General features: G+C 42.0%; 1 protein-coding gene and 1 pseudogene across 2 annotated transcripts; one reads left to right on the top strand and one right to left on the bottom strand.

Moving 5' to 3' along the window:
• LOC122213119 overlaps window positions 1-1,738 on the bottom strand; it is a 51,010-nt pseudogene extending 49,272 nt beyond the window's left edge.
• On the top strand, window positions 193-18,823 carry PROK2 (prokineticin 2). Of its 2 annotated transcripts, XM_042929981.1 has the most exons (4): window positions 193-580; window positions 3,968-4,093; window positions 14,253-14,292; window positions 16,723-18,823. In XM_042929981.1, coding segments are annotated over exons 1-4 (264 nt in total). In that variant the 5' UTR covers window positions 193-484; the 3' UTR covers window positions 16,725-18,823. The 2 variants fall into 2 exon arrangements, with proteins under 2 accessions (XP_042785915.1, XP_042785914.1); XM_042929980.1 differs by lacking the exon at window positions 16,723-18,823 and having other exon boundaries at window positions 388-580; window positions 14,253-15,888.
• Window positions 18,824-19,502: the final 679 nt, after the last annotated feature.

Raw genomic sequence — 19,502 nt, 5'->3', positions numbered from 1 at the left:
AACATCTGCACAGCAAATGAGCTGCAAGTTTTAGGCGTCGAGCACGTGGAGCTTTGGAAACCAGGACATTGAACGAGCGTGCCTCAGACCACAAAGCGGCTCGGGCGCGTGTGAGAGGCGGCGGCGGGCTGGAGGCGAGGCGCGGGCCGGGAGCCGGGCGCCCCGCGGGGGGTCCTGCCTGCGTGGCGCCCGGGGCGGGGGCTCGGGGAGTCGCGCGCCGGCACGTGCTCATCCCGGGGCCGCCGGGCCGGGGTGGGCGCGCGTGTGCGCGTGGGGCGTGGGGTGTGTGCCCGCGCCGTGCCCCCCGCGCGTGCTGCCGGGCGGGCGCCGGCGTGAGTCACGGCGGGGCTCGCCTTTATAACGGCCCGCAGGCTCGCGCCAGCCGCCCGCCAGCCCGCCCGCCCGCCGCTCCGCGCTCCAGCGAGCGCGCCCCGGCCCCGCGCCCCGCAACGGCCCCCAACCGCCGCGCAGTCCCGAGGGCGCCATGAGGGGCCCGCGCTGCGCCCCGCTGCTGCTCCTGCTGCTGCTGCCGCCGCTGCTGCTCACGCCCCCCGCCGGGGACGCCGCGGTCATCACTGGGGTAAGCGGCCCCGGACGCACCTGTCTGCCCGGGATGCGCGCCCGCGCTGCGCCCGGGGGTGGGGGGTGGGTCAGGAGGGGAGCGGCACGGGGAGGGTCGCCCCAGGCAGGGACACCTGCCCCGGTGGCCCTTTGGCGCGCTGGGAGAGGTGCGCTTCTCCAAAAGCGGCAGACGGTCCGGGACATTGGGTGCGCCTTGGAAGAAAAAGTGAGCGAAGTGTTACCCACCTCCTTTATCACCACCTTCTCCCGCTTGTTTCCGTCCGATCTCCTTACAAGCTCTCTCCTCGAGTTTGGTCGGTTTTTCTGTTAAGCTGAAAGAAGTTTGCTTTCAGAGTCTTCTCTAGTACTTCTTTGAGACGTTCCAGCCTCGAACCTTACAATTTGCGAGGTCCTTTCTGAAATGCAAAGGGGCAAGACGAATATCCCCCAATCCTGAGACTTGTCCTATGGTCAAGGAATTTGCTCGTCTGGCTTCCTCCGCAGAAACCCTTAGAAATAACTTGGTCCGAGGCCATGTGTGCGCTTTGAAAAGCAATGGGGGCACCTCCTTGTTTCCAGGGCTTCCCCCCCCCGCCAGCGTCTTGAGGTTTTCCTTGTAAAAGTTCTCCATTTCCAGTTCCTGATAAAGCACCTCCAGTGCCCCGACATAATTATGGAGTAGGTTGCAATGTAGGTGTTAGTTTCAGCTTTGAGAAGTTGTCCTCATCATTTTTGGAAGTAGGAGCTGATTCAGTTTTCTCTCCTGCTCCTACCAACAGTTTTCTCTGGGTGGACCCGAAGGATGAGTTTACAGTACAAAATTTAAAAATCTTGTCTATTTTAACATTAACAATGCAAAACCGCTACCGTTTCCTGGTTGTTCACCTGCTTTACTCTTTTTTTATTTTTAAAGTCTTAAATTAACACCTCCATGAAATTACTTCAATTATCTAAGTGCACATCATGGGATTTCAATAAACCTTTTATGTTTGAACAGATGATGCGTAATGAAATAATTTAAATTTGAGGGAAATGTCATTGTATTGAGAAAATAAAGCTCCACTCTCCCAAGTTAGTTAATAGGGTTTATAGCATCTTGAAAGACCTTGCACAGTAACAGTATTTGGTTATATCCAATACGTATTATAAGCATTATGGTATTTATTAAAATAGAGGTTTTTACAAAATGTATTTGAATAGCTTTGTCAGTGTGGTTGGAAAAAAAAAGTTTTTACAGGTCTTTTTAATATATGAGTTGGAACATGATTGGGGTTTTTTTCCCCTCTTCCCCTGCTGGCTCATTTTAAATTTCTCCCTAATCCTCTGAGCCCAGAATTCCTCTGCAATATAAGTATCTTTTTGTTCCATTCACAGGACAACACTATTTGAATAGATCTGCAATGGGTTAAGGATGCGGGGCATTAGGCAACAGCTGTCTAATTAAAAATACATAAACCTATGCAATTCTTTGTAAATATTTCCAAGAACTGAAGTTTTTTGTTACAAAAATGAAATTTTATCACATTGAATGTTTATCTGTTAGAGAGGTTTAGCGTGGACTTACATGTACTGTTTTTGTTGTTGTTTTACCTCAGTGATTTTTTAAAAAATTTTCTCTAAGCGACATGGCAATAAAGAAATGTAGTTATGTCTTCATGACAGGAACCATCTGGAGCCAAATGAAAAACTTAGTAACTTCTCGTCTTCAGGATGTTAAACATCCAAGTGATTGATTGAATTTTTAAAAGATTTTGGCTGGCTTTTGATTGTCGTATAAAAAAGGGTTAGTGGGGCTTCAGAATTCTGGGTCTTGGGCATCTGTTGATATAAAATACTGCCTGAAACCTCCACCTGAAATATTTACCTTTTTTTTTTGTAATATATGTCGTTCATTTGAAATTGATTTATATTCCACATAGATTTGTTAAGAACGTATTGGAAAAGATCACGTACTGAACCTCTCATTTACGGAATGTAAAGGCCACATGTACGTGATTTCTGGCAAACGCATAAAAATTGGAAAATAGAAACATTTGGATGTTTTCATATAAATGTCCTAACACTCGGAAGTGAAAACTGTAGTTTTTGATCAGATAGTTGCCTTAAATAGAATGAGAAAAAAATTCTCATGAGGGAAATAAACCAACCCTGGAGCTAGATGGTTCGTAGTTTTTAAAGAAAAATAATAAACAAGGGTGTGCTCATATATTTATGTTTTGAGAACTTGGGACTGGCCCCAAAACATTGAAGAAAAAGAACTTTGGAGGAGTGCGTTAGTTGTTTCCAGTAAATGTAAAAATTTGAATTTCTGTCTAAATTGTAGACTTTTTAGTTTCTTACACATACAGTACAGTATGTTTTACCTTAGCTCTAGCAAAACAGAGTATTGCACACCACTCAAACTAAGCTTCCTATTTTTTGTTGGTTCTAGGAAGGAGCAATTGTCCTTTAGATCTATTTTCATGCAAATAAATTTAGACTGCATTATTTATTTCCATTTAGAGAGAGTATGAAAATTTCTCCATAGTTGATTCTTTAATTACTTGTATTTACAATTTTTATATTGGGAACAGATGGCCTGAGTAATCATTGTTGATAAGTGTATCTGTCGTTTGCATTTCTAAATCGGATAAATCTTAAAGAATAGTTCCACTGATTTTATAATGTACACATATGTATATCCTAAGCCAATAATTTCCTTTTTGTAGGTTACTTACCCCCAAAAAAGCATAACAGAAGACAGAAGTCTTGGTTTGTCCATTCCCAACCCATGAAATTTCTTTCTTTAAAGAGGAAATGGTGAAAATCAAGTCAGTGGTGTGAGAAACATCAAGTCTCATGAACCAAAATGCAAATATTTGAAAGGGAGAATGAGCACTTTTAAAATTTACATCAGTGCCTTTATGGGTCTGGAGCATTTCATGCCAGATTTAGAGACCACTTAAATCCCTTTTTAAAATTGGGCCCAACATATTCTGCAGTTAATAGTCATAAAATCTTTTGATTCCATTTATGTAGTTCCTAATGGCCATGTATGGTATAAGACTAATGTAGCCTCGTTTTTCAAGTTCAAAGCCAATTCAGCCACAAAATCCTAGAAAAGAGAGGTGATTTTCTGTGTGCGTTTTTTAACACACATAACATTTTCTATGTGTATTGATTTAAGATTTTCATAATGTGTGGACCATTATGTAGGCCATTGTTTTTAAACTAGGAAAATCTCTTCTCATCAGATTTTATTCTAAATATGTTCAAGCAAATGAAGATTACAGTTATTTTTTATGCGTGAGTATTAAAATCCTAGTGGTTGGATATTTAAAGAGCCCTTTTTACTGCTAATTTTGGATTTCCTTAGCCTGAGTCTTCCCTGCTATCTGTATTTATCTGTCTGTCTGTTACTTTTCAGGCCTGCGACAAGGACCCCCAGTGTGGTGGAGGCATGTGCTGTGCTGTTAGTATCTGGGTTAAGAGCATAAGGATTTGCACACCTATGGGCAAAGTGGGAGACAGCTGCCATCCGCTGACTCGTAAAGTTAGTATATACACCCAGGTGCTCAGTGGTTCCCTTACGTTGTGGTAACTCAACTCCCGGCAAGGCCTGTATGGCATGAAACCCAGGGTAATGTGCTTGAAATCACAAGTGAGAGAAGGTGACGACGGGAAACCACGTCCTCTCCCCTCTCTCCTTCCATTATAACCAGCTGTGTCCTCTACCGTCCTCACCCTGTGAATCATTTTCATACCATGGCTTTCATGACCTTAGAAACATGTCATAAAAATAACTTCAAAACCATGAATTTGCCTAAAAATTATTTAGGACAATATAAATACAAATATCAGACGTACTGATAAGGCAGAGGTAAATAACTTTGTGCTTTGTCTCTTACTGAAAACCGTCAATGATACAGTTACCTTGTATCTTAATTTAAAAATCCTCTATTTTCCTTCAGTCTACGCAGTACACAGTTCATAATCCTAGGGGTTAATGGTGTTTAATTTTCCAGTTTATTCTTTTATCTCAAGTATAAATATCCTAATGACCTCAACAACACTTTTGGACAGTTTTAGCAGTTAGTGGTATGACCATATGAAGGCAGGGTTGGATGGTGCTTTAGAGGTTGTGTTGTAGACTGTCCCGTCCGCAGGGGTCTGTCAGTTATGTTACTTCAGGAAAGGGTGGGTAGGAGACAGGAGGGAGCAGAAAAGTCTGTGGAGCCTGGAGAGTCTCAGCCCTTCCCGATCAAAACTTTGAAAATGATGGGATCTCGGCAGGCTTCCCCAGCAATACCAGGTGACAGTGACTTGCTCCCCTAGTGCCACCTCCTGGTTTTACCCAGCAGCAAAGTGAAGTCCAGAGCATCAAAAGGCGTTTCCCAGGCCAGGTGGCTTGTTGGGAGGCAGAGCTCAGTCTTTCTGCAGCATTCTCTCTCCGTGTTGTATACTCCTGTTTTAAAATAGATGGGGTGACCAGGCGCCTGGATGGCTCAGTCCATTCAGCTGACTTCGACTCAGGCCATGATCTCACGGTTTATGAGCTCAAGCCCTGCATCAGGCTCTGTGCTGACAGTTCAGAGCCTGGACCCTGCTTCAGATTCTGTGTCTCCCTCTCTGTCTGCCCCTCCCCTGCTTGTGCTCTGTCCCTCTCTCTCTCTCTCTCAAAAATAAATAAACATTAAAACAATTTTTTTTTAATTTTTTTTAACGTTTTATTTATTTTTGAGACAGAGAGAGACAGAGCATGAACGGGGGAGGGTTAGAGAGAGCGAGACACAGAATCTGAAACAGGCTCCAGGCTCTGAGAGGTCAGCACAGAGCCCGACACGGGGCTCGAACTCACGGACCGCGAGATCATGACCTGAGCCGAAGTCGGCTGCCCAACCGACTGAGCCACCCAGGTGCCCCAAAACAATTTTTTTTAATAGATGGAGTGTTTTTGAAGCAAACTCGACCCCGCCTTCTACATGTAGTTTGGGGTTGAAAGCTGTAGTAAGGCCCACCATCTTCCTCATATGCTACAGTTGTAGATAACAGTTACTATTTTGACTTTCTCGGAGTAAAGGTAATGCAGTAAACTGGATTGTTTTAGTTCTGTGAGCTGTAATAGGGACTCCACTTGTTTGGGTCTCTCTGAAGGCTGTTTGGCTTTCCTGTGGTTTCCTTGAGAAATACTTCCTGTTCCGCGTAGCCCATCCCTCCTGTGGTTTTACAGTCATTTTAAAGTATGACATGCACCTTTTATTCTTGGCCGCTGTAAGACAGGAAAGGTTGTAAGCCGTTAGTTGTCTGTCTCAATGCCAAACTCCCTGCGGGGAAGTGACACCAACCCAGTCACCCTTGGCATTGATGTCTCGTTTTTCATCACCCTTATCAAGGGCAAGTCCACGTTTGTACATGTGAGTCATTTGAGCCATTGAAAAGTCTACTCTTAACCTTTTCTTTTAAGAATGACATTTTCCCACAGTGTTAGCATAACCTTACGCTCCCTGCATACTAGAGTCACGTGGCCTGCTTGCTAAAACAAGGAGAAAGTGACACATTCTACTCAACTGCTGTTTGTAATCATAGCAATTCCAGTTGCCACCTGTTGAAGGCTGTGACGTATCCCACACTCTGTACTAAATGTTATATATGCGTTTTTTTTTAATTTAATACAAGATGTGCCTATGAAGCACATTTGTTTCTGTCCTGTGCTGCATACAACCACCTGCAGCCTCAGAGGAGACTCAGTAACTGGGTAAGGTCACAAGGTGATAGGTCGCAGAGAGACACCGGGCTCCATTTCTGTCTGACGCTCCAGCCAGTGTTTTTGTGGTGTGAATCACCATACTCTTCTGCCTCCCCAAAAGCGGTTTTGTTGGAACGCTTTGTACTCCAGTTAACCAAGACTGGTTTGTGTGGGACGAGAGATAATGGTGTCCGCATGGGAATTTGTCACATCCTATGTAGTTTTGATGAGCTTCCCAAATCTGAGGTCATTTTAAAAAAGAGAACCAAATAGTGTTTCCCTGGGTTTCTAGATAACTTCCAGTTCAGGTCTCGTGCAAGGTCATTTCTGAGAGTAAACAAAATCATTCTTCTCCCATAAACCCAGGTACATCTCTGCACTTTGTTTTTACCATAGTTTTAATAATGAAGTCTTTAATGACAAATTATGGTTTTCATATTAGAATTAAGTGATAAAAGAACTGAAGGATTAAAAAAAAAAGGTGTTTGTTTTTTTTTTTTGTCAGATCTTAACTTTTCCCCTATTCAGATGCCCACCTGAAAAGTTTTTCTAGAACTCAGTGTTACAACTTTTCATCCTGGATACTTTCCTGTCTTGAAAATACGTTTTCATCGGTTATTTCAATGGCCTATTTTTAGAGTAGGTCCAGGAGTTATTATTTGTTCTGGGCGGAATTAACTTATCCTGGTAAAAATCTAGTTATTTCCAGATTATCTCTCCACTATATTGTATTCAAAACAACTTGAGGAAAAAAATGTTTGTAAATGTTTCCTGGTGAATGTAATATATAGAATTCAACTTCAGACTACAGTTTAATAGCTCATCAGTAAATGGTAAAAATGTAGACACTGCATAGAAAATTGTATTTTAATATGACGTGTTCAGTACTTTCTTCTTCTTTTTTTGTGGGGGGGGGGGGGTTTGTTTGTTTTGTTTTGTTTTGTTTTTAAAGAAGGGTCACAGGGATCAGTGTTTTTAAAACACCAGACTGTGAGTAAGTGCAGACTACTCCTGTTTAAATTTTAAACTTTCCATTCTGGCTTGACTTAGTCATTAGCCACAAATGTGTGTTTATTTTGATAAAGTGAATAATATTTGATGAATAAAATTACAAACTACAGGTAGGAATTGATAGTCACTGGATTCAGTTTACTGTTTTATTTCAGATGCATTAACTAACTTGTGGACTTTATAGTGACTGCTAGGCTATAATCTTATAATTGTGCAGTTTTTAAGTTTACATTTGATAATTCAAAAGTAGAATAAAAGATCATCCTCCCTAAGAAGAACAGAGTGTATGTTTTCCAAATACATATTTGGTCAAATGAAAGTTTTAACATGTATTCATTTTTAACAATTTTCTAACAATTAAGGATGAATTGCTGAATCGTATGTCTGCAAGGAGTATTTTACTGTTTAAAAAGAAAAACATTATTTTAATATTTTTATTAATACCAACACTTTTCACAGTTGGCAAAGATTAGCCATTTCTATCCTGTTCTGATTACTGCTTGGCTTTGGAAGTTTATCATTCTGTGATTAATACTTTTATTTTTATAATGTGTGATTTATTATTTTTTCTTTTTTAAACATTTTTTTAACATTTATTTATTTTTGAGACAGAGAGAGAGCATGAACAGGGGAGGGTCAGAGAAAGAGGGAGACACAGAATCTGAAACAGGCTCCAGGCTCTGAGCTGTCAGCACAGAGCCCGATGCGGGGCTCAAACCCACGGTCCGCGAGATCATGACCTGAGCAGAAGTCGGACGCTTAACCGACTGAGCCACCCAGGCGTCCCTATTTTTTCATTTTAAACAACTGTGTTTCCTCCAAAAAGTTGTTTCTGCTCTTTTTTGTATATTTAACACTTTTTTGTACCAGTTTTGTTTTTTGTTTTCTGGGTTTTACATATATATATATGTGTATATATACACGTATATACACACGTATATATACACGTATATACACACGTATATATACACGTATATACACACGTATATATACATACACACACACACACACATATATATATATACATATATATATGTGTATATATATATATATATATATATGGCATGACACTTCAATAATTGACCAATATATTTTCCTTTTCTGAAAAAACATTTTTTTTTCCAGTTAAAACCTGGGACATTTTTGTGTTTTTTTTTTAAGGGAAGATTTTAAAAATTATTAGCTGTTTCTATTTTAAAATGATAAATTTAGAATTACAATGATAAAACATTGTAATTATAATTTCAGGATAGTGAGTACTTCTTAAAACAATATTAACTAAAATATAACTTATGTAAGTATAGAATTGAGTGGAAGATGGGTAGAAGAAAGCTTAGTACATTAATTTCCTCATATTTCCTATCACAGGTGTCAGAAGCCACTATTTACATTTTCTCCCTCAGGGCAGCATCACGGCTGTGCATACAAGTTCATTGTCAGAAAGACTCAGAGGACATAAATATACTTTAGTCTGTATACTGATAGATATACTAAATATAGTGCTGACAGTATGGGCCCCATAGCTCTTTGTTGTGGGGGCCGGCCTGGACCCTATAGGATGTTTTAGCAGCATCCCTGGCTTCCTCCCACTAGAGGTCAGCAGCCTCCTCTCTCAGTTGTGACAACCAGCCGTGTCTCCGGACTATGACAGATGTTCCCCGTGACAGTTTGGGAGATGGAAATTGTTCTGGTTGGGCACCCCTGGCCTCACACTACATTGTACTTAGCCTCACAGGACCAGTGAGGGGACACAGCAGCACCATCGTATTAGGCGCCCAGCAGCTACCCAGGCACATACTTCGTGTGTCCTCCCTACCACACAGGGTACTTGTGGCTGCCACAGGTGAGAGCCACGTGGGCCCCCTAGACCCATCCTTACCACCCTTACCTCTTGCCAGTATTTTACTCCCCTCTAGACCCAGAGGCCCCAGGCATATATGCCAACAGCTTCCCCAACCCACGTGAAGTTCCACACAACCCATGAGGCCAACCCCCTCATTCCCTGTTTTCCTTTACTCTTTCAGAGGGCACAGTGCAATTCCATGTGGACCGTCTACTCACAAGAAGATAAATAATTGCATTATTTAGGGTTGTATGAATATATACTTACTCCAAAAAAAAAAAATTGAAGAAACATTTTTAGACTTGACCCAATTCAAATACATTGGCGATCTTCCTAATTATTAAAACTGGAGACTGGGAGTGGCAGAAATTCTGAGATTTCAGGCTTCTATTTTAGGCACTACTATGGCTATTTGAAATTTTGTGAACTATGTACTTTTGTTGACAAAAGTTAATGTACAAAACTGGCTTTATTAAAAACACACGTAACTTTTTTATTGAGATAAAATTGGTATATAAATTATGTAAGTTATGCATACAACATTGTAATTTGAGATCTGTCTGAAGTATAAAGTGATCACCATCCAAAGTCTAGCTACCATCTGCCACTGTTCCATTAACCCCCTTTCCCCATTTTGCCCGCCCCCCCCCCAATTCCTCCCATACTGGACTAGTGCTTTTTATGTGACATGACCACAGTTTTCTTCATGTATGCTTTTTTTTTAAGTTTATTTATTTATTTTGAGAGAGACAGAGCACAAGCAGGGGAGGGGTGGGAAGAGAGAGAGAGGAGCAGGGGAGAGAGAGAGAAAGAAAGAGACTGAGAATCCCAAGCAGGCTCTACCCTGTCAGCACAGAGCCCGACGCGGGGCTCGATCCCATGAGCTGTGAGATCATGACTTGAGCTGAAATAGTCAGACGCTTAACTGACTGAGCCACCCAGGCACCCTCATGTATCCTTCTTTATGTTTCTTTCTTTAGCAAAACTGACTCTGTTGTGAGAGAAATCACAAACAATACATTTGTTTTGTGGCAGTGCTATTATTTTCTCTTTAAAAATGCCACAAATGGATAAGAATCATGCCTTCTGGAAAGTTCTAAAGGTTCTACCTTGGCTATTTCTAGAATTTTCTGTTTGAAATTCTAGTCTATAAGAAACGGATTGAGTTAATTCTAAAATAAGCCATCAAATTTGGACTGAATAGTTAGCTCCTTGGCTATATATATGCCTCTGAATATGCATCTTCTATATACTTTGTAATGTATCTGTGGCTGTTAGATATCTATTAAGTTTGTCACACAGTATATGTAGATCTAGAAATGAACGGGCCTGTTGAGAAAATGTCAAGTATCTAGTAAGTGTATAATATCAGAAATGGAGTTCTTTGTCATTATGAGCTCACAGATGGAAGGGGAGGAGGAAAACCCGCTAAGGGCAGGTGCAGATAAAAAAAAAAAAAAGAAAGAAAAAAATCCTTGGCAGGGGGTGAAACAAAGACAGATATTGAAAGAGGGGAAGTGGACTTGATAAGAATAAGACAAGGGAATCCAGGTATAAAAGGTCCTACAAGACAGTCTGATCATTATGTTAAGATTGCCAGGGCAGATCTGGGCCTAGGCTAATACCATGTTGGTGCCCTCAATAAGAAAAAGAAGAATTCACAATATTTTTGATGTTTTATTTATTTTTGAGAGAGAGCAAGAGAGCGCACAAAGAGCAGGGGCAGAGAGAGGGGGACAGAGGATCCAAAGCAGGCTCTTTGCTGACAGCAGCGAGCCCGATGTGGGGCTCGAACTCACAAACTGTGAGATGATGACCCGAACCGAAGTCGGATGCTCAACCCACTGAGCCACCCAGGTGTCCCCCACAATATTTTTTAAAGACTCACACAGACCTATGACCTTGTGAACACACTGCCAGGGCCCTACCTAAGCCCTGCAGGGAACCACACGAGTGAAGGCCCTCAGCTTCTTTGGCTTCGCAGTAAATCCATCTCTAACTTTGGTGGCATGAGCCCCTTGGGTCCCTGCCTGGTGCCAGGCATTGGTGTGCCGAGTGAGCAGAAGCCACAGGATCTGGGAAGGCCACCCCTCTGCCTTCAGGTGGCACATAGTCTGTGATGGGGGTTTTGCCAGGAGAGAGGCCTTTAACACATATTTTCTCCAGTGTCTCCTGTGGACCAGGCTAAGTGCCATGTGCTCACAAAGGAGATTTCTTTCTTCACAAAGCTTCAAAGTTGGGGGATGGTGGTATTTGAGAAAAGAGCAAACTCTGGAAGAAAGTGGGACTGGGTCTGTGACATGTCCCCTTTCAGCTGGGTGACTACAGTCAGCCACGTTACTTCAGCTCAAGAGGAAGCCACTTACGGGGTGCCTGGGTGGCTCAGTCGCTTGAGCTTCTGAATTCAGCTCAGGTGATGATTTCATGGTTCGTGCGTTCGAGCCCCACTTCGGGTTTGCTGCTGTCAGCACAGAGCCTGCTTCAGGTCCTCTGTCCCCTTCTCTCTCTGCCCCTTTCCTGCTCTCTCTTGCTCTCTCTCTGTCTCAAAAATAAATACACATTGAAAAAAAAGAAGAAGCCACTTGGCTTGTGTCAAAATGAGGCAAAAATCTGGCACACGGGTTTGGTGTGACATTGATGCCCAGTGCCTTATGAAGCCTGGCCATGGCAGGTCCCCACTGTTATTTTCCTTTGCTGCTCTCTTCAGGGTACTGAGAACCCACATGACAGGCCAGAGAGTGATCATGGTGTCTTGAAGGACAAATCACAAGACTGTAAGCACCATGAGGACACTTACTCATAGCTTAAACTATCTTGCTGGTTACCTGTCTTCCCTCATTAAAAAGTAAGCTCCATGCTCGGCAGAGGGCTTTCGTCTCCTGTCTATCTCTGTATCCGTAGCACCTAGAACGAGGATGGATGTGCTGGTGACCCTCACTGAACTACTGCTGAATGAGTGAATGAAAGAAACACGCTTGGCGTTGTCCATGTGGAACATCCGGACGTGTGCATTATAGTTCTCGTTCACTTATTTCGGGTCTTTTTCCTTCATTATTGCTGCCCGTGTTCGTTTTTCTCAACGCCGGCTCTGTTGGCACATTGGGCCAGATAGTTGTTTGTTGTTGGGAGGCTGTGCTGTGCATTGTAGGCTGTTAAGCCGCATTCTCTGACCTCCACCCACTAGATGTGACTGACACTCCTTCCCCCAAGTTGTGACAAACCAAAGTGTCTCTGGATATTGCCAGATGTGCCCTCTGGGACAGAATCCCCCCCAACTCAGAACCTCTGGCCCATGCCAATGGTTTTAGGTCTGACAAAGTGAAGCGCTCAGAGGCTCAGGGCTAGAATAGATGATGAAGGTCCGGGTGCTAACTTCTTATGCAGTCCACGTGTGATCGTCTAAGCCAGTCGACCTGCACCCACTTCCTCTGACATGGTCTCCATGCCAACAACTGAGCTAGCCATCTGTGTGCCCTTTGACACACACAGTGACAGAACCATTCTGCGCACAAGTCTGCATGGAGCTGACGGCTGTGGCACCTGCGTGCAGGCACTGTCCTTGCAGCCTTGAAAATGAGGCCCTTGTGAAAAAAAGGCAGAAGGATGTCTCTGCCTGTTCACCCCATGCACACCCTGCCCTCCTATTGCTTCCCTCTCTTCCTTTTGTATTTATTGATCACAGTCATTTCCCTGGCCCTTCCAGAACCATTTTGGAAATGGAAGGCAGGAGAGAAGAAAGAGGAAGAGAAGAAAAAGGAAAAAGGAGGTAAGAAGGACATGAGCATGGTACCAACCCAAAGACAATGTGCAGAATAATCAGTCCTGACTGTTGTTGGACCACCATACAGTTGGGTTTGTCCTATTAGTTCAACCACAAAAGAAGGTTAGAATGGTTCTGTCACTGTCTGCACAGTCTTTCTTTTCTTATGTGCAAAGAAATTATTTAGAAGGCATCTGGAAGATGTATCCGAGATTTCCTCCTCAAGACAGATAATTGGTATGGGGCGGCCTCTTTTGGTGGAATAGAATTAGGAAATCCACTAGAATGATTAGCGGAAAAAGCATCTGAATTGAGAAACAGAAAGGATGCATTTTTGTGCCATGTGTCAACCGAAGAAGGATCCCTGAGGCATGAGTCTCTAAGAGCTTGCCTCTCTCTCACGTTACCCTGGCTGGGAGTAATCTGCCATCCCATTTCATTGATTATCAACTGCCTCCAGGCCTGGGCTGAAAGTTTCTTGCTGTAACTTGCAAAGTAGACAGATTCTCAAGAGGGCACGATTCCCAGGGGAGGGAGAATGGATGTCGTCCTTTGCCTCTAGAAAGAATATGTACTTTGAGGTACTCCCATGCCCCTCAGACAAAGGACCACCATGCCACTTGCCTCCTTAGCCCAGCTTCATTCGTGGCATGGGCAAGACTGAAAAGTACCCACTGGAAGACTCTTGGAATGAATCCGACCTTTCTCTGCTGGCTCTCCCTAGGCCAGGGCTTGGTTTGTTCCATTTCTGTGACTCGAGCTTGCCTCCTTCCCTAATTTCTCTTTTGTTTTTCTCCAACCCACACCCCCCCCCCCCAGAATTTTGACCCCTCTGACATCTGTGTGCAAATGTGTGAATTTATGTGTTGATCCTTGTCAGTGACTTCATATTTACTCATTATATCAATGTGAACATGCCCGTAATGTTATGCCCTCCTTAATGAGCTTCATTAGTAGGATGATATACAGACCAAAAAATGAGAAGAAGTGAAAGCCTGTGTAGCTTGGTGGTTAAAAGCTTGGTCTCTCTGGTCCAGGTGGCCAGCCAAGCTTCGAGTTCTCGGTATGTGACCTTGGGCAAGTTACTAATTTCTCTGTGCCTCCGTCTCTCATCTGTAAAATGGGTATAATTAAAGCATTTGTCATCTTCACAGAGTGGTTGTAAGGACGGAAAAGGATAATATATAAAGAGCTGAGCATATTACTTGATGATAGTTCACAATATAACACCAGCTGTTGTTATTCAGAGATTTCTCGAGAATCGTTTTTTGTTATGTGTGTTTGGGTGTTTTTGTGTTTTGTTTTGTTTTTAATGATTCCTGCTCTGACTCAGTTTTTTTCTTTTATCTTAGGTTCCATTTTTTGGGCGGAGAATGCATCACACATGTCCATGTATGCCGGGCTTAGCCTGTTTACGGACTTCATTTAATCGATTTATTTGTTTAGCCCGAAAGTAATCACTTCAGAGTAGAAACTTTAAATGTGAACAACCACATGATGTCTGTAAAGTCTATTTACTTGTGATTGTGCCCAACAAGTATAATATGCCAGAAAGAAATGCTCTTGCTTCCTCAGCTATCCAAGTAACGTTTCTATCTTTGATGTTTAAATGGCTTTTTTTTTTTTTTTTTTAAACTGAAAGAGGATTTCAATTTTGGATAGAAATGTAGAGTGTAGAGCATTATGGAACCGGTTCTCATTTCCCTGTTTGTGTTTTGGCTTGGTCTGGCCTTTTTTAATGCCAGTAACTCACCCATTTTCACAGAAATGAGGAGAGTAAGAATTTGGTCTTTTGTTACAGAAACTTTTTTGTCTGAAACCCCCTCACCCCAGCCCTGCCCACCACACACACACACACACACACACCCTCTGGTCTCTTTTCTCTCCTCAAAGAATTTTAAGGCCCCCACTTATTCTTTGCCATTTCCCTGCTGGGCCCTCTAGCATTTTAACGAGGGGAACAGGGTTGTTAGATATCCTTTAGCTTGCTGGGAAAATCCGTGTGGAAAATCAAGCTTTTTTGCCTGATACTTAAACAGCAAAGGGTGTGTGGTTGAACTAGACACTCCACAATTTTCCTGGTTGAAGTAGAGGTGGGCATACTCTCCAGCTTTCATGGAACCTGTCCATGTGACAGAACCTCAGATCCGCTGTGTGACAGGTGTGAGTTCAGAAGGCATGGAAAGTCCATTTAGACCTTATTTCTAGATTTAGGGTTTTTTGGGTTTTTTTAGTAAAAAACACTTCTCCAATATGTTACACTTACTTCTTTTTCTTCTTGTGAAGTTTATTTTTTAAGTCTCATAATTAGAGATGTTCCAGAAAATGTCCCTTGAAGAGGAAGTATTAATTTTAATCTGGCATAACACTAGTTACCATTTTAAAGTCGGTATTAAGTTGTAATTTAAACTTTACTTGTAACCAAAAGGTCTATTGTAATGGATTACCTGACATCCTGCCATGTGTCCCTATATCAATATTGCTGTGTAAAAATTCTGTATCAGAATAATGACAGTATTATATATCATTTGATTTATTTTAATATTATATCCTTATTTTTGTCACAGTTGTTGTCAGTTTTTATTACAAGCAGATTTCTATTAGCTCACATTCTAAAATGGGTAAAGACCCCCAAATTGGTAAAATAGCACCAACAGTATTTGCGTGTTCACTTTACATACAGCAAAGTTCTGTTTGCATGAATTTTAAGGTAGTACAAAAAATAAACAATGTGTAAATCGGTGAGGGTTTTGGAACAAGAAGGAAAATTGTGATATGCAGAACTGGTTGTAATCAGGAATGGACTCCTGGGATTTCACTGTATTGATTCAGCATATAGTGACCCAGTGTTTACCAAGAGTGGTCAGGCAGGATGCGAGGCGATAGCCTTAAGGTGATGCCAGTGGCCCAGCCTTGCAAAACCTACCAAGTATTGTAAATGGAATCAACGTCAACAAATAAACAGCTTATGAAATGTGTTCAACTGAGTAAACTTGACCATGCCAACCCACTAACCGTTGCAAAAAAAAACAAACAAACAAAAAAAAAAAACACGTCCATTTTGTAGTAAGTTAACTTATTCAGCCGGCGCTCACAGTTGCACATTGTGTGTAACTTTACCCTGGGGGCTAACGAGTCCCATAAATAAATGAATGGGATTTTGTTGTACTAATTACCATATTTAGTCATAGAAGTATTATTTTTGGTTCAGTTTAGTTTGTGTGCAAGAAGCATTCCTCAGTGAGTTTGTTGGAAAAACATCGCCTTCAGCAAGTGAAATTATGGGTGAAGAGGCAGGCACTTCAGCCGTTACCCTAAATGTTGTTTTCTTGTAATGTGTGGTACATCCTTTTTCTTAAGTCTGAAAACTTGATTGGGTCAACCATCCATTTTCACCCAAGTTAAAAAACATATGACTTTTATAAAATTCTGTTTTTACATAAACCAACTCAATAAAAAAAAATCACTAAAAAGAGGTAGATCGTAGTATAGCCATGAGAAGGAATGTGAGGTTTGTGTAGAAAACTCAGAACTATATCTACTGACTCACCTTCTACCATTCAAAGAAAAACAGAACCTTACTATTTGTTAACCTCTCCCCTCGATTATTATCTTTACTAGGGAATAACTAACTCCGTTCTTTGTAAGGTACAGCTTTATTTGGTTAGTGTTCTTTTAACTTGTCACCAGGGTTAGCATCTTTCGAATAATTGTTTCAAAAACTCGTAATCATGTTCCATGGAGACTCTTTAAGCTCACTGTACGCAAAGCACACAAATTCCTGCGCTATAAAGACTGTGCTGCTGTTTCTTCCCTCCTCAGGACACTCTCTCCCTGAAACTGGGACTTCATAGGCCAGAATTTCTGCAAGGTAAGGCAAGCTGAAAATTTACGCAAGAAAAGTTAAAGTCAGCAATCTACTTTGATGTCATTATCGGGCGTGAATTCCATCCATGCTGGGAGAGAAACAGATCTGATGCCAGAACCTACGAGCTAAATTCAAGTGGACCCGTGGATTCCTTTGCAAACACTGACTTTCTTGAAAACTATCATTTCGGACTTCAACCTTTTTTTTTTTTTTTAAAGCAACATCTTTTTTTGACCATGGAGAAGTTTGTGCTAAAAGTCTTTCCTTACAAACCCTCTCATCTAACTGAAGGCCTTTTTTCTTCCCAGCATTTCAGTGTTGTTCTAGTGTTGGAGCTCTGTAAAGTCAGTCCAGTGATAAATCACTCATCTAAGCCAATTTTCTTCTTCATTGGTTTCAGTATCAGAAACCTCATCCCATTCAGAATTTTCTAACTTCATTTTTTTAGAGGATTAAAGTTGGGGACCATTTTAATTTTAAAAACAGGACAGTTTTGGTATTCAGTGAGGATCACTGCCTAAAATTCACTGACAACCTTTTACGATCATTCTCTTTTAACATGTTGCCCTGTATTTCCAGTAATATCCCCAGAATTAATATTTCTTTGGTTCTTAGACATCTTCCCCCTGATTTGTTAATGGTCAGTACACCCTACGGTACTAAAGAGAACTGTTTCTCTTCTAGTATCTTTGACAACATAATCCTTAAGTAAATTTATTACCCTCTACTCTGACTCCCCCAAAAGTCAGGGCACTTTTCAGAGCACACCTCTCCCAAGATTCGAGATGCCATTAGTACGCTGTTCTTGAAGGACCACTCCTCCCCCACCCCCCCCATTATCCATCACCCTTAGAGATTCTGGTTCAGTTTGTCTGGGGTGAGGCCTGGGTGTTGGGATTTTTTTTTTTTTTTTTTGGAAGCTACTTATTTGATTCTAAGGTGCACCCGTGGTTGAGAGCCACTGAGAAAGAACAAAGGAATATGCTTTATAGAACTGTTGCTTCCCCATGAAACCCCTTTATGAGACACCTTTGTAGTTAGATGAGAAGTGGAGGGAGTAGCTAATGTCTGCCTTTTCTTGCCACCCTCAAAAGTCCCTGGGATCCTCAAGCATAAATGAATCTCTGTTTTGGGATGGTTTCTTTTTTTCTTCTCCCTCCACGACTTCTAGAGGGACCTTCACAGAAGGGTCCCGCTTGAGAACTTTAGTGGGTTACATAGCTCATTTGAGGAGTCTATTCAAAGCTCCTCTGAATTACATTAGGGAAGCAGGCCTGGGTGCAGCCTGGCTGGTGCTGGCTCTCCTGCTGGCCCTGAGAAGTCTGTGCAGCCGGCTCCCTTGGTTTATTGACCTCGGTCGTCCTCCAGGCACACCCTCCCAGGTGACAGCTTCCGAACTGCCCCCTGTCCTAGCCCCACGTTCCTATATATCTCCAGATTTCATTCTATGTTACTGGAGCTATAAATCCTCAAAATGCTTTAGAAAGTCCAATATTGCAGCAAATTGTAACTGAGTAACTCACATTAGTAAGCATTTTAATAAAACGTACATACGCCACAAGAGATTGAAAGGCAAGAAAGTAGAAAATCATGGGGCAAATGCCCGGGGTAGCCTGTGTCATGTATGTACACAGTGTGTACCATTGTGTCCACGGCGGATTTTCATCATCATGAAGGCCTGGAACACGCACTCATGAGCTGTGGCACAGCCAGGCAAAACCGGGCGTGCGCCCTGCAGGGGCAGCTGGGGGGTATTTCCAGGCATTCGCTCACTTTCATCCAGGATTTGTCAACACTGACGCTACTGACTTCCTGGGCCAGGCCAGTTTTTGTTGTGAGGCACGGTCCCGTATTCTGTAGGCTGTTTAACAGCACCCCTGTCTCCTGCCCACTAGATGCCAGTAGTTCCCCTAAGCCGTCACACCCCAAAATGTCTCTAGGCATTACCAAATGAGTAGGTAGGGGTAAATTGTCTCCCTACGAAACCCACTGGTGTCGTCTGAAGATACTTTGTGTCTGCTCATATCAATTTTGTTTCAGTATCAGACAAAATTTGAAACAACAGTATTAAAAAATTAAACCCCCAAATGGGGGCTGTACCAAATAGGTATTCTAAAAACTAAAAAACACAAATAGAAAACTACCATTTATATTCAAAGGAATGGAAAGGTAAATACTTGATACATTTTAATAGCCAACCAAAGAAATACCAGTTGTGGGGTGCCTGGGTGGCTCAGTTGGTTAAAAGTCTGACTCTCGGTTTTGGCTCAGGTCATGATCCCAGGGTTGTGGGATCAAGTCCCGTGTCAGCCTCCACACAGTGTGGAGCCTGCTTGAGATTTTCTCTCTTTCTCCCTCCGCCCCTCTCCCCCGGGGGTTCACATGTGCTCTCTTTTTCTCTTTCTCTCTCTAAAGTAAAAAATATGTATATATTAAAAAAGAAATATCAATTGTATGTCAGCTGTATAGTTTACTGTTTCAAGGGAGAAATTTTTTAATAAGCCACTCATTAAAGCTTAAGGCCACAGGCTCAGATAACCTCAAGAGTAGATGAAATATTTCACATCTTTGGAGTAGACTTCTGAGCAAATTTCCACATTGTTCAAATCCAGATTTCACCATCTTGATTAAAATGTGTTATAATTTATTAAAAATGTTTTTGTCGCAGAAATTCAAAAGCTTTACAAGAAAAAGTTGAAGAAAATTGTGGGTTTTTTTTTTTTTTTTTTATTAA

The sequence above is a fragment of the Panthera leo genome, chromosome A2 (genome assembly GCF_018350215.1).
Source record: "Panthera leo isolate Ple1 chromosome A2, P.leo_Ple1_pat1.1, whole genome shotgun sequence".
In the NCBI taxonomy this organism is placed as follows: Eukaryota; Metazoa; Chordata; class Mammalia; order Carnivora; family Felidae; genus Panthera; species Panthera leo.
This window is presented reverse-complemented; position numbering and strand designations above follow the sequence as displayed.

What these genes read in the sequence shown, in the direction of transcription:
- PROK2 (XM_042929980.1), top strand. Translation starts at nt 485, where the DNA reads ATGAGGGGCCCGCGCTGCGCCCCGCTGCTGCTCCTGCTGCTGCTGCCG. An exon ending in ACGCCGCGGTCATCACTGGG is followed by an intron (nt 581 to 3,967) that starts GTAAGCGGCCCC and finishes GTTACTTTTCAG; the next exon opens with GCCTGCGACAAGGACCCCCA. An exon ending in GCCATCCGCTGACTCGTAAA is followed by an intron (nt 4,094 to 14,252) that starts GTTAGTATATAC and finishes CTTTTATCTTAG; the next exon opens with GTTCCATTTTTTGGGCGGAG.